This window comes from Hyperolius riggenbachi, chromosome 9 (assembly GCF_040937935.1).
Source record: "Hyperolius riggenbachi isolate aHypRig1 chromosome 9, aHypRig1.pri, whole genome shotgun sequence".
NCBI classification, from domain to species: Eukaryota; Metazoa; Chordata; class Amphibia; order Anura; family Hyperoliidae; genus Hyperolius; species Hyperolius riggenbachi.
The window spans coordinates 186,465,981-186,481,437 of record NC_090654.1 but is presented as its reverse complement, the minus strand read 5'-3'; the positions used below and the strand labels follow the sequence as shown (position 1 = coordinate 186,481,437).

The window sequence follows — 15,457 nt, the reverse complement described above, 5'->3', positions numbered from 1 at the left end:
CTGTATATCCCAGTCCCCCATGCTGTCCCTTACATCCTCCACACACCTATGGACTATATACCCCAACCCCCTTTATCCTTCCCCTATTCCCACAAACCCCCCCCCCCCCCCCCATGTTAATGTTTTGTTTTGTTTTGCTTTGGCAATGCTAAATGTATTTGGTCCTGCCAATAAAGCTTTTTTGGATTTGGATTTGGACAGGGACCCCCCAGTGTATGTAGTGACTGGAGCCCTCAGTTTAGGTAGAGACAGGAGCCCCCAGTTTAGGTAGTGAGTGACAGGGACCCCCAGGTTAGGTAGTGACAGGCGACCCCAGGTTAGGTAGTGAGTGACAGGTTCCCCCAAGTTAGGTAGTGACAGGGATCCCCAGTTAGGTAGTGACAGGCACCCCCCTTACCTTGACAGCCAGCGTCCCTCCCCCCAGGCCCGCTTAGGGCAGTTTTTGGGGGCTGGAGGGGTCGCAGCATGAGGGGAGAGCTTGGTTGCATGTCGGCGGGGAGGGGGGGCCCCCCCCTCACCTCGGGCTTTCCCCTCTGCGCTCCCCTCCAGCATTAAATAGTCCGTATGCAGACGGCGGGCAGTGGCAGATACATACCTTCCTTGCGCTCCACGGATGTTCCACTCTCTAGCTTCTGGCGCGACTTCCTGTATAAACAGGAAGTCGCGTCAGACACTAGAGGGAGAAACGTCCGTGCTGGAACGCACGGAAGGTATATGCTGCTGCCCGCAACCTGCATACGGACTATTTAATGCTGGAGGGGAGCGCAGAGGGGAGAGCCCGAGGTGGGGATGGGACCGTCCCCCCCCCCCTCCGCTGATGTGCAAAGCTTTCCCCTGTAAATAGATTGGGGACACCCTAGGACATGTTGGGGGCATGGGCCCCCCTAAAATAGGGCTAGCGACGCCCATGACATAAGCCCAGTCCTGTATCGGTACTCTCAGGTTAATTAGTTTGAGACACTTGTTTTTGGTGCACAGGTTTCTTTGGCTATCCTATAAGCTGTAATATAATATTGAGGTTCTGGGGTACAGGAGACCTGAAATTTGGCGTACGATCAAATAAGACATAGCAGAGTGGGGAGAAGCAGCGGGGACTGTGCTAGGATTGGTATTGAGTTTGGCTACATTGCTGGGGGAAGAATTGTGTTAAGGTGGCCACACAGCTTACAATAAATGGATCAGTTTTTACAGCAATTCACTAAAAATTATTGAAAGTTTTTTTTGTTTTTGTTTTTTTGTAATTTGCGTGAAAAATCCAATCAGATTTCCTGTTTTGTTTTTTTTCTCAATCAGGAGTGGTGGAAATTAATGATCAATTTTTTGGTAGGATTGTATAGAGTGTGGTAGATTGATAATTTTTGTAAAACCAATAAAAAATTTACATTAGAATTCAATGGGAGGATAACTGTTTCAGTGATATGTAGAAACAAGCAATTAGTGTGAAAGTGTAGGATGTGAAATATGAAATTCATGAGAGAAAAAGGGTATTTAGGAAAATGTATAAATTGTAAAGGTGGTTATGTTAGAATTAATAAAGAAGTGTTAATGTAATTATTATTATTTAGTATTTATATAGCGCTGACATCTTACGCAGCGCTATACATAAGTATATTGTCTTGTCACTAACTGTCCCTCAAAGGAGCTCACAATCTAGTCCCTACCATAGTCATATGTCTATGTATGTATCAAGTAGTGTATGTATCGTAGTCTAGGGCCAATTTTTTAGAGGAAGCCAATTAACTTAAGTGTATGTTTTTGGAATGTGTGAGGAAACCGGAGTGCCCAAAGGAAACCCACACCGACACGGAAAGAAGATCCAAACTCCGTGCACATAGTGCCCTGGCTGGGATTTGAACTGGGGAACCAACGCTGCAAGGCGAGAGCGCTAACCACTATGCAATTAATAATATTATTTGAAAAGGCAGGTAGTGGAGGGATTCCTTTCCTGTCAGTGGGTGATTTATCAGTGCCCTAATATGTATATAAGTGTCAGCACTGTATCACATTGAAGTTTCCCACCTGGGTCATGTGTAGCCTTTGTGCTTTAAATAGTAGTAAGGTGAGATATTTAGTGCAAAGTGGTTAACACTACAGCAGGGGTTCTGCCTCTACCTTCGCAGTGTAATTGCAGTTAGAGCGGGACTACAAAAAAATGGCCACCTGAGTCCACATTCGCAGACATATTGGTGGCTTTTGTTTTGTGGTCATACTCTAACTACAGTTGCAGGGTGAGGAGAAAGATCAGAGGGAGTGGAGGGATAGGTCAATCTCAAACTGGATGAAAGGTGTGCACTGTTTGCAGTTGCCTGATGAGTGATTGCAGCCAACTTCATCTGCCTTTCCCCGGTTACCCTCTTCAGTCTAGACAGTTTAGACACAGCTCAATCAACTGCCTCTCCTAAACAATTAAAAGCAGCTTGCTTTACTAGCCCAGCACCCTCACCTGCCTCTCTGCAGCTAGCACCCTCAGTCTGAATCTATCACCCTCAGCCAGTTTTACCCCACCCTCACCGGCCTCTCCCGAGCTACCCCCGCCAGAATTCCATTATCCCCACCAGCACCCTCTGCCAGCATCACGTTATCCCCACCCAGCACCTGCCGCCAGCATCACGTTATCCCCACCGAGCACCCCCGCCAGCATCACATTATCTCTACTGAGCACCCCCACCAACATCACATTATCCCCACCTAGCACCCCGACCAGCATCACATTATTCCCACTCAGCACCCCCACTAGCATCACAGTATACCCACCCAGCATCACCATCCAGTGTTATATTATCCCTAGCCAGCACCCCCTGCCAGCATTACATTATCCCCACCCCCCACCAACATTACATTATTATCACCCAGCACCCCCAGCCAGCATCACATTATCCCTTTCAGTACCCCCGCCAGCATCACATTATCATCAACCATCACTATAGTGCTCGCCCGAAATGTAGCAAAAAATGACTGTGGATTTTAGAAGACGCCCACCCAAACTTAACCCGGTCACTATCTATGGCACTGAGAACATCATCAAGAACAAGAAGAAGGCCCAGCAAAGTCTGTTATTCCTGAAACAACTGAGAAAGTTTGGCATGCCGCAGGAGCTGCTGACCAATTTCTACACCGCCACTATCAAATGCACCCTCTGCTCTTTCATCATCGTCTAGTTCTCAGGCATAATTGCAAGTGACAGCAGGCACAAACTACAAGAGTAATCAGTGCCACTGAGAGGATCATCAGGTCACCCCTACAAGATCTGAGGAAGTGTAGTCATTTTAAGACTGCCCACCCTTCCAAACCAGGATTGTGGCCTCTCTCTCCCCTTAGAGAGAGAGGGCAATCCTGTCTGGTCCCATTGTGTAGGCAAAGCCTGTCTGATAGTGTAAAATTTACTTTGACCCTTGCAGTAGGGTGAATGTAAAGAAGGGAGATCCACCCCTTCATATTCTGGCCTAGGCCAATCATGACTAGCAATGCCAGGTTACCCGGTCAAAGGCCTGCTCGGTGTTCAGTGGAGATAAGTAACCCCTCCACTGAACACCGAGAAATCCAATGCTGTATGTCTAATGTTTTATGGCCAGGGCCAAACTCAGTCTGATCCCTGGAAACAAGCTGCAGGATGAAGGAGATTAACCGATTTGCAATCATTTTGGTGAATAATTTCAGATCATTGTTGAGGAATGAAATTGTCCTGTAGCCGGAACAGGAGAGCATGTCCTTCCCCTCCTTATGTATGTCTGCAATGTGGGCCTCTAAAAGTTAAATGCCATTAAAAAGAAGAGAGAAAGTAGGTCACAAAATTCCTTGTAATAGTGTATTGTTAGTCCATCAGGGCCGGGGCTCTTACCTGTTGCTGTCTGTTTCAGAGCAGGGACAAACTCATCCTCACTGAGTTCAGCTTCCAGGTCTTTAAGGTCATTATCATTTAATCTGGGAAGGCCATCAGTCCGCAGAAACTTGCCTATCAGGGAAAAAAACCTGCATTTTTCTGCAATATTAACCAATTTTTGCAGTTGGAATGTGAAAATGTGCATTGCCATTGACATGTAGATCCTTTTTTTTTATGCAGAAAAATTGGATTCGAAAATTTGCACTACAATGCATGTCAAATGCAATGCCATTGACTTGCATTAGATGTGCAAATTTGCAAAAATGTAAACACGCACAAATTCTGTCATGTGTGAAAGGGGCCTTAGGCATCAGCTGTTTTCTTCCGTGTTCTTCATTTGCAGCCTCACTTGTCCATTTCAGCCTCCTCTTCCATATGCTGCTACTGTTCTTCCATGTCCCGCTCCCCCTTGGGCAGCACCTGCCATAGGCCAAGGTCTATATGGCCTTTCCAGAAATCGAGCCCTGAGATCAGGTGAGGATTCTGACTAGATTCTGAACATTTCTAAAAATGTATAAATGTAAAAAAAAATTAATTTCTACTAGTTTTGGAACCAACAGTAAATATTCAGCAGAGATGTACCTGACAGCACTAAAGATGCCTGTGTTAAATTTCAGAATGTGAATCAGGGTTTGGAAAGATTTTACAATGAGGTGAACACAGACTAAACAGTTTACAAAGTAATACTGTACTGTAAATAATAAACAATTTTATTCATTGCATTATTTTCTGTACTGTTCCTCTTTCAGCTCACTTCTTCTATCTAGACTCACAGGAAGATTCGTTTGTTGTCAGACAAGCCCTAAAAGATCTCAAGTAATACCAAAAACTACAGTTTGTATATTTTCCAGTCTTGTTGCTTAGAGTGACAATCAACTGTACCCCCAACACACCCCACCCCCCTTACCAAACTACACCAATGCAAGAACAGGGGAGTAATTAAGTGGAGTAAGGGGGCATGTAGGCATTTCTGTGGCAGTGAATGAGATGAGAATTATTAGTATAGATTTTATGCTCCCCATACAGTACTATGCTCCGTTTTAAAACTGGACACACATTCCACTTCAAGGCACCAAAATTCACTGTCCCACAAATCCATGGCCGTTTCTTTGTAAAGTGAACATTTAGCACTTCAGAATTTCGAAAGACTGTTTCTTTGCAGTATTTGCCATTATACAGTAAGAAGAAGGTAGTTACACTTTAAATCCAGCGATCATGAAATTAAATGGTATTTGCATGGACATGTTTGTTAAATCTTTCTAAGTGGTTTTCTTGGCACTGATTGTGGCTGCATCCAAAACAAACCCTGGGCTGTATAGAGTTTCCTTGGCAGAGGTGTGTACCTCTTTATAGAACAATCTATTAATTACTGTGTATTAGTGAGAGTGCAGCACTGTGTGTACCTGAGACTCCTCTACAGGTTATTCTCATCATGCTCCTGATCCAGGTGACATTGATGTTCAGCTGTGTCAAAGGTTGGTACAGGAAAATCTCCGCTTTTTGGAGAAACTTCTTATAGATCACTTCTAGGGGCCTAACTAGCCATAGAGGATAGGGGCCTAACTATAAAGGATGGGGCCTCTAAACAAAATCCAATGTAATTTCACTTTAGGCAAAGAAGGGTTAAGTATCACAATGCTATACAAATATTGTGGTTTAATTTAATTAAAAATACCCCTTTAATATCAGTCTGCACACAAGTATATTTCAGAATCAGCACCAAGAATTTCACATTTCACTGCTTTGCAGCCATATCTATAGCACACTGCTTGGTGTACAAAAAAACCCCCAAATTCCCATTGTATTTTTTTCTTTTGCATTTCAGATAAAAATATAAAAAAGGTCAATTCAAAGAGACTATGCTATACCTTTTGTACTTGCTATATACTTTATATGTTATATATCCTCATACCTTACCAACTGATTCAATAAACTTTTTTCTTGAGTTTTCTCAATGTTCGCACACATCTTGGCCCCTATTCAATTACCCTTTGTCCTGAGTTTTCTTCCGGGAGAACATTTTTCATCCTACCCCCAAAATAACCTTTCAGAACTTGACAATTGCAAAAAACATTTAAAAAAAACTGCAGAAAGTAGGTAAAGTAATATTTAAGTTTTTTTTTTTTTTAAATACTTACATATTGATTTAAAGAGACACTGAAGCGAAAAAAAAAATGATGATATTATGATTTGTGTGTGTAGTACAGCTAAGAAATAAAACATTAAGATCAGATACATCAGTCTAATTGTTTCCAGTACAGGAAGAGTTGAGAAACTCCAGTTGTTATCTCTATGCAAACAAGCCATTAAGCTCTCCGACTAAGTTAGGGCTGGTTCAGACGGACGTTTGGAGGCGGCGAGTTCGTTGGCGTCGCGGCGGCAATACGTTCGGGCTTTCAGCAGCGTTCGCATTGCGTTTGGATGCAGTCGCGTTTTTTCTTCCCCTAGGGGGACATTACCCGTCGCGGTTAACCGCCCCTGGAAGCAACATGTAGCTTCCAGGGGCTCTTTGAACGCCAGTGAAAATCGGGACCCGAACGCCGCGTTCGTGCAAACGCGCATAAAAGCTTGGTACAAATGCTCCCATTCACTTGAATGGGAGCGTTTAACGCCAAGCCCCGAACGCTGGCAGTAAACGCTCTGCAAGCGTCCGTCTGAACCAGCCCTTAGTCCTGGAGAGGGCTGTTATCTGACTTTTATTATCTCAACTGTAAGTGAACTGTTTACTTTTTCTTTGCTAGAGGAGAGGTCATTACTTCACAGACTGCTCTAAAAGACTCATTTTGAATGCTGAGTGTCGTGTAATCTGCACATATTATAGAATGATGCAATGTTAGAAAAAACACTATATACCTGAAAATAAAAGTATGAGAATATTTTCTTTGCTGCTAATCTTCTAGTAATTATTCATAGTACACAACCAATTCACTATATCATATTTTTTTTTCCGCTTCAGTGTCTCTTTAATAAGTACAGTGGGATGCAAATGTTTGGGCAACTTTGTTAGTCATCATGATTTTCCTGTATAAATCGTTTGTTGTCATGATAAAAAATGTCAGTTAAATATATCATATACAGGGGTCCCCAACCACCGGGCCGCGGCCCACTGCTGGTCCGTTGGCAGTTTCCAGCTGGGCCGCGGCGGGTCTGTCATCTCCCCCTCTCCCCCGCGGCCGCCGCTCCTGTTGCCTTATGAGCGGGCGGCCGCTTACGGATTCCCCCAGGCGCCGCTCTCCTTCAGTATCTCCGATAACAGCAGCGCGTCTTGCGGAGCAGGGAAGGAGGCGGGGCAGCGGTTGCCATGGTAGCGGCGTAGCATATCGCCGCTACAGGAAGCCGCTGCCCCGCCTCCTTCCCGCCTCCACAAGATGTCATAAGGTAACAGAAGCGGCGGCCGCGGGGGCACCACCTTCCTATACTGGGCACTTTACTAGCCATGCTGGGCAGTATACTAGCCATGCTGGGCACTATACTAGCTATACTGGGGCACTATACTATCCATGCTGGGCACTATACTAGCCATGCTGGGCACTATACAAGCCATCCTGGGGCACTATACTAGCCATGCTGAGCACTATACTAGCCATCCTGGGGCACTATACTAGCCATGCTGAGCACTATACTAGCCATCCTGGGGCACTATACTAGCCATGCTGGGGCACTATACTAGCCATGCTGGGGCACTATACTAGCCATGCTGGGGCACTATACTAGCCATGCTGGGCACTATACTAGCCATGCTGGGCACTATACTAGCCATGCTGGGCACTATACTAGCTATACTGGGGCACTATACTGGGGTAACTATACCACTATACTAGCCATACTGGGGCAACTAAACTCCCTATACTGGGGCAACTATACTAGTCATGCTGCCGCACCCCACCCCCCCCCATAACCCGCTGCGCACAACACTGTCCACTAGGCAGCACACCACCCACATCCTCCCCCTGACCCCTCCCACCGCCATCCATCCCCCCCCCCCCCCCCCCCCGCGGTCCCCGGAGAAAAATTTGGTCCCCGGGCCGGAAAAGGTTGGGGACCCCTGATATAGGAGACACACACAGTGATATTTTAGAAGTGAAATTACGGTAAGTTTATTGCATTTACAGAAAGTTTGCAATAACACAAGTTTAAACAAAATTAGGCAGGTGCATAAATGTGGGCACCACAAAAAAGAAATGAAATCAATATTTAGTAGATCCTCCTTTTGCAGAAATTACAGCCTCTAAACGCTTCCTGTAGGTTCCAATGAGAGTCTGGATTCTGCTTGAAGGTATTTTGGATCATTCCTCTTTACAAAACATCTCTAATTCATTCAGGTTTGATGGCTTCCAAGCATGGACAGCTTTCTTTTACTTAGGGTCATTGTCTTGTTGAAAAATCCAGCCTTGGCTCAGCTTCAGCTTTATCACTGATTCCTGGACATTGGACTCCAGAATCTGCAGATACTGAGTGGAATCTATGCGTCCCTCAACTTTGACAAGATTCCCAGTCCCTGCACTGGCCACACAGCCCCACAGCATGATGTAACCTCCACCATATTATACTGTAGGTAGCAGGTGTTTTTCTTGGAATGCTGTGTTCTTTTTCCTCCATGCATAGCGCCCCTTGTTATGCCCAAATAACTCATCAGCCCACAGCACCTTATTCCAAAATGAAGCTGGCTTGTCCAAATGTGCTTTAGCATACCTCAAGCAGCTCTGTTTGTGCTGTTAGCTTCCTCTGCATCACTATCGCATACAGCATCTCCTTGTGCAAAGTGTGCAGAATGGTTCAACGATGCACAGTGACTCCATCTGCAGCAAGATGATGTTGTAGGTCTTTGGTGCTTTTCTGTGGGTTGACTCTGACTGTTCTCACCATTCGTCGCTTCTGTCTATCCGAGATTTTTCTTGTTCTGCCACTTCAAGCCTTAACTTGAACTGAGCCTGTGGTCTTCCATTTCCTCAATATGTTTTTAACTGTGGAAACAGACAGCTGAAATCTCCGAGACAGCTTTCTGTATCCTTCCCCTAAACCATGATGGTGAACAATCTTTATCTTTAGGTCATTTGACAGTTGTTTTGAGACCCTCATGTTGCTATTCTTCAGGGAAAATTAAAAGAGGAGGGAAACATATAACTGACCCCCTTAAACACTCTTTCTCATAATTGGATTCACCTGTGTATGTAGGTTAGGGATCACTGAGCTTACCAAGCCAATATGAGTTCCAATAATTAGTTGTAAAGGTTTTGGAATCAATAAAATGATAACAGTGCCCACATTTATGCACCTGCCTAATTTATTTAAACAATTATTGAGCACTTTCTGTAAATCCAATAAACTTCATTTTACTTCTCGATTATCGCTTTGTGTGTCTCCTACAAGATATATTTAACTGACATTTTTCATTTTAAGAACCAACGATTTTTACAGGAAAATAACAACGATTAACAAGGTTGCCCAAACTTTCACATCCCACTGTATTTTCTTGCTTGCTGGAGATTTAAAAGGTATTTCATTGATAAGCTATGAAAATATTTAATGTATGTTCTTTTATATTTTATATTGATGAAAACCAGGCACTCTCTTTGTCTAACATGTGTCATGTAATCCATTGTGGTAACCTTGTGCCTCAGTTTACCTTTGATGCAGGCAATGTTTCAAGCCTGCTGTCTGTTACTTTTGAAAATGACAAAACCCAAATAAAATATGTTTAAAAAAAAGAAAATATTTAATGTAAGATAACTCAGGAGAAAATTACTTTGCAGATTAGATGAAAAAGAGAGAACACTTGCATTGAAGGGCATCCATGGCTATAGTCACTAGGTCGTTTCCGCGAGAGTTGATCCAGGGATTTATCTGACTGCCATCTGGACTTGGAAAGGAATTATTCCCTTTTAACGCTAATTGGCCCAGGCCTTATAAGGTTCTTTGCCTTCCCCTGGTTCAAATGAGATATGTGCTGGCTCATGATGATGTTTTTTTTTTCTGGTTGAAGTTGATGGATGGATGTCTTTTTTCAACCAAACTAACTATGTAAGTATATAAGAAGAAAGGCTTAGGGCTGGTTTCCACTAAATCAGTGTGCATCTTGCATGACGCATGCTGGCACTTACAGTGATGAGATTACGCATCTGAATCTATGTAGCCGTCCCATTTATGTGTGTTTGTGTGTGTGTGTGTGTGTGTGTGGGGGGGGGGGGGATGCTGTCCGAATCACAGTTCAGACAGCACGGCTATTGACGGAATAGGCAGCATTTCCTTGCTCAAATGTGGGGGAATGGCCCTTATTGAGTGGAAAAAGATCCTTATTGAGTCAGGCCTTAAAGTAAACCTTAAGTGACAAAAATAAATTGAGTTTTACTCACCTGGGGCTTACCTCAGCCCCCTGCAGCTGATAGGTGCCCATGATGAGTCGCTCTGATGCTCCGGGTCCCGCTGGCGGCCACTTCCGGTTTCACCGTCAGGACCAGTCAGGCTGGGGAACGCGGCTGATACTACGCGTTTCCAGCCAAAATAGCACCCCTATGCGGCCATATGGCCGCGACCTGCAAAGTCGTAGAACTTTGCAGGTCCCTTTCTGTGTAATATATCACTCTTCTGCCGCGGGGATGCAGCAATTTCACTTAGGCATTTACTCTTTACAGGCTGACTACAGAGTCTCTTTAAATGAGTAAAAAATAATGTAAGGTGAAAAAAATAATATTATACTGTACTTTAGTAAATCAGGGACAACTTCATTCAAACTGTCTTTTGCTTGCTGCCTTCTAAAAAATAAGGACCTTGATTTTATGAAGAGAGAATGTTTCAGTTTCCTCTTCAATCATTCAGATTCACAAACATATCTTTTTTGTTAAATTTTCTAGAACCTGATGATTTGGGTTTTTAAAGAGACAACAGGCAAAGTCAGTTGAGATAACTCATGGGAGAAGTCTCATACATAACGGCCTTTGTCATTAATCGGCAATTATTAGCATCAAAATTTTCTCTCTTCAATTGCTATGTGACACTGAGGTTTTTTTTTACTGTCTGTGATGTACTAAATCCCTCCATAGGAGAAACAGAAAAAAATATGACTTTTATATATGTCTCTCTCTTTCCCTTCTAGTGCTCTCTGCTGCACCCAGCCTGATTCTGCCCACCAATGTGACCCTCTCAGAAGCTGCACCCCCAAATACACTGGTTGCCAAGATGTCTGCCACTTATGATCCCAATGACTATATCGTAGGAGCACCTTTTATAGTCAATTCAAATCCAGTGGTTCACCCATTTGTCGTTATTCCTAAGGCTAGGGATAACTGGGAGGTATGCATATTATTACTCAGTAATCTAGATGTATGATGTGGATAAGGGCCATATGGAAGAAATATATTCATGATGGGGTGATCAGCTCTGAATAAATTGAAGTACGATATATTTATAGTAGAGAGACAAAGGGAAACTGTCAGACCAACAGAGTGTAGCTCCGGGCCCGTGTGCCCCTTAGGTAGATTGTGATCTACCAATAGATCGCAAATGACTTCTGGATGGATCCCACATCACCTGCCTGAGTGATGTATGCCTTGTGCTTTGTCTCTGTGACCTAGATGAGCTTAGTGTGATATGCTGTCCTGAAGTTTTGCTCAGTGTAGAGGATTACAATGTTGCAAGGTGGGAAGCTATACAATTAAGGGACCCATACACTGGTCGATTTCAGCAATCGATCGATAGATTCTGTAGAATCGATCGTCAGAAATTGATTCTATCGAATTCCCAGATCGGTCGATTTGTGGCCGATTTCGATCGATTTCGATCAATTCGATCTATCTGACAGGATGGAAAATCTAGGTCGATCTGCTTCTGGCCCATAGAGTTGCATTGGCTCTAATGGGCCAATAATGCATTTAGATTGATTTCCAATAGATTTCTTTCTGAAATCTATTGGAAATCTGTTCCTAGTGTGTGGCACACATCAAAGTGGAAATGGAAAGTCAATATGGTTTCTTTATGTTAATCAAAATGTGTTAAATATTGATTGTTTATCTGGGGGTAATCTGTTTCCTACTGTATCTAGCTAATAACAACAAGCATGCCCAAGCTGAATTTCGAGGCAGTCCCCCTGTATACTCTACAAATCCTGCTGGAAGACAGTAAGGGGGCAACGGCAACCCAGTCTATTGTTATTGAAATTACAAAAGTGAACAAGGCTCCGGTCTTCTATGGAACACTGGCTAAACAAGGTATAGTTACTGTCCTGGGGGGTGGGGGTCAAGTGCTGGTTGTAGTTAAATTTGCTACTACGAGCAATATGGAAATGTTTAAATTGTTCAGACTTTATATAATTCAGAGTATGTTCAGTTTATTTTAGCATTTTTGGTGCATCTGCCAGACAGAGCTGGTCACAAATAAATCCCATATTCCAGTAGTGTGTAAAATTCCCACTCCACGGATTCTGCCCTTTTTCTCAGTAATGATGAGGGTGACATTATCTTTGTCTACTTATTAGCTTTACATTGAATGGGAAACTAAGGCTAGGAACATAGTGGGAACTTACTGAACAACTGATAAACTGCAAGAATATTTTTTGCTAAATCCAACTTCTGCCTCCATGTTTAAAGCTAACTAGGCGAAATCCTGGTCATCAGTGTTCACGGGATGTATTGCAATTCAATAAATAATGTAAATGCATATAATTGGCATAGTGTGAATCAAGCCTTATACTGAGGTTTTATTATTATTATTTAATATTTATATAGCACCAACATCTTCTGTGGCGCTGCATAGTGTATATTGGGGTTGATTCACTATATGACGTGCCTTATCAGAGTTAATACATCTTATCAGAGTTAACAACCCTTATCAGAGTAGTATAGCGAGCTCTACGAACTTATGACTGCTAATTGGCAATGACGAGAGCTCCACCCGACCTGCCCTGGGCCCCTGCGGGTCCAATCACTTTAAAGGACCTTATCCCCACACTTTGACTGGCCCAATAGGCTGCCTGTCACTTGACAGAAAACTTGACAGGCAGCCTATTGGGCCAATCAAAGTGCGGGGATAATATTCTTTAAAGTGATTGGACCCGCAGGGGCTCAAGGCAGAACGAGTGGAGCTCTCCTCATTGCCAATTAGCAGGCATAGGTTTGTAGCGCTCTCTATGGTACACTGATAAGGTGTGTTAACTCTGATAAGATGTGTTAACTCTGATAAGGCATGCTATTTATTATAGTGAATCGACCCTAATGTCTTGTTACTTAACTGTGCCCCACAGGAGCTCACAGTCATTTTTTTTTCTAAACTGCCCAATAGGCAGCAAATAGTAAAGTTTGCTTTATTATTATTATTATTATTATTTATAAAGCGCCAACATATTCCATGGCGCTGTGCAATGTAAGAAAACAGACAAGGGATTCATAATGATACAGACAATGATATACATCAAATATGAACACTGATACAAAATACAGAACTGCAGATTACAATAGCAAATTTAACATGATGACTAAAATGTATGAATGTCTAACAGAGTGCAAACAATTAAATTAATAACATTCCATGACACAAAAGGAACAATCTAAAGAAATGGGGGGAAACAAGAGGTGTGGGAAGTATACAGTATATGTACAGGCAGTGCGTGATTAGGTTATTTAGTGGGTGCATGGCCTAAGCTAGAGAATATGCTTGTAGGAAAAGGTGGGTTTTGAAGGAGCATTTAAAGATATCAAAGGTGGGAGAGTGGCGGATGTGCTGTGGAAGGGCATTCCAGAGGAGGGGTGTAACGATTGTGGAATTATCTCAGTGGTCAGCACACAACATGTGCGCTGACACTGCGGAAACCCTCCACAAGCGTTTGGATAAGGGAACCCAGCTTTGGTGCAAATGCACCTGCAGAGAGGAATTCCAACCGGCAGATGGAGCTGTGGAGTACAGAGGAAGTTGGTCTCTGTACTACCACAGATGCCAGATGTACAAAGTGAAGCAAAACAGGGCAAGAAAGCCATTTGAGAGAGTGTGAGCACAGAGACAGAATGTATGTATGGCCACCAATCTAGTCGCCATCCAGCGACGGTTGACATACAACAGCGAAGACCAAAGCAAGAAAGCAATCGTAAGAATGGCGATCGCTAGCAGAGACACAAGACGGAGCAAAGACAGAACATAGAATGAATAAAGACAGAACCAATTAGCAAACTGCAATCCAACACGAAGGAACGGACAGGACTAGCTAAACGCGGTCACCACATGTTAAGCACAATAGCGTCAAAGCACTTCACGGCACGGTCACCGCACGTTAAGCGCAACAGTGACAAAACGTACCAACCCTGACTAACAAATGAAACACGGAAAAATGAACGTAAACAGAGAACGCGAACATTTGCTAATTGGTTGCCTCACCCGGACAACAGCAAGCGTTCGTTCCAGACAAGACAGACAGAAGGAGTAACCAGTAGCAACCGCAGCTAAAGTTAAACTCCAAGGTTCAGACAAGAGAGATCCACCACCTCTAACGCTAGGGCGAATGCGATCTAGGAACAGGACAGAACGATTCTCTGTCAGCCACCGCTGGCGACAGTACCATCGCACGGACCAGACAAGACAGACAGAAGGAGTAACCAGTAGCAACCGCAGCTCTGGCTTACACTCCAAGACAGAGTACAGAAGGATCCACCACCTCTACTGCTAGGGCGAATGCAATCCAAACAGACAAGACAGAACTAGGCAATACAGATAATAAACCACCTGACTGCGCTAGAAGGAATGCTAGTACACTCCCAAGGATAACTACTCTAAGACAATATTAGCAAACAATATCAGAGGGCTGAAACTCAAGGTAAGTCCAGCAGAACCAAACCTTTATGACCAGCAGGGAATTCTGGGAGGAAATGGCATTTACACTGCAAGCCTTCAAAGGCAGCAGATAAGCAATTTGCATGGCAAGTGGATGCAAATCCCTCACCAGAACAGTAAGTCTGAAACTTGCAGAATGAAAACAGGTCTCCTTTTCAGGGACCTGCAGCATGCAGACCTGAAAAATGGTAAAAAATCTGCCTGCCTGTGCAGACAGCAGAGCAGATCATTACAAGGGGTGAGGCACGTGAGAAGTCTTGTACATGTGAATGTGAGGAGGTAATAGTAGAAGAGGCACAACTTTGGCGAGGTCTAGACTTTGGACTAGGATTAGGTTTAGGGTTCCACAGGAATGGTGAGGGAGAACATGTTCCAACACTACACAAACAGTGGCAGTTTTATGGGACAAAGTGGTGGCTAACTTGTAATGTAACCAGAGGCCTTCTAGTACCCGGATATTAAGCAAGAGGAGAAAAAATACGATCCATTATTCATCCAATCCCCATTTTAGGGCCATTTCTCTAAAGCATCACAAAAGGGCACTTGCAATTAAAAGTGTTACTCTAGCTAAATTGCTATTTTTTAGTTTTAGACTTAGTAAGGAAGAGCATGGCACCTTTTCTTGGTATCTTCTCACTGGAAAGTACACAGAAATCCACAGAGAACAGTCTAGCGTGTGGTTTAAGACTTAAAAGCCTCGTACACATATACGAGGACCAGGGGTATTTCTAGTATCCTGAAAGATCAGGGGCATGCTGCACCATA

At 43.6% G+C, this 15,457-nt stretch overlaps 1 protein-coding gene across 1 annotated transcript in view; it reads left to right on the top strand.

Annotated features, from left to right (window-relative positions):
• Positions 1–4,628: 4,628 nt before the first annotated feature.
• LOC137531796 (cadherin-related family member 3-like) overlaps positions 4,629–15,457 on the top strand; it is an 84,161-nt gene continuing 73,332 nt past the window's right edge. Inside the window, exons 1-3 of the mRNA XM_068251756.1 lie at positions 4,629–4,696; positions 10,974–11,170; positions 11,919–12,084. Of these exons, the coding sequence (XP_068107857.1) occupies position 4,696; positions 10,974–11,170; positions 11,919–12,084 (364 nt within the window). The 5' untranslated portion in view covers positions 4,629–4,695. The remainder of the gene's footprint in view (positions 4,697–10,973; positions 11,171–11,918; positions 12,085–15,457) is intronic.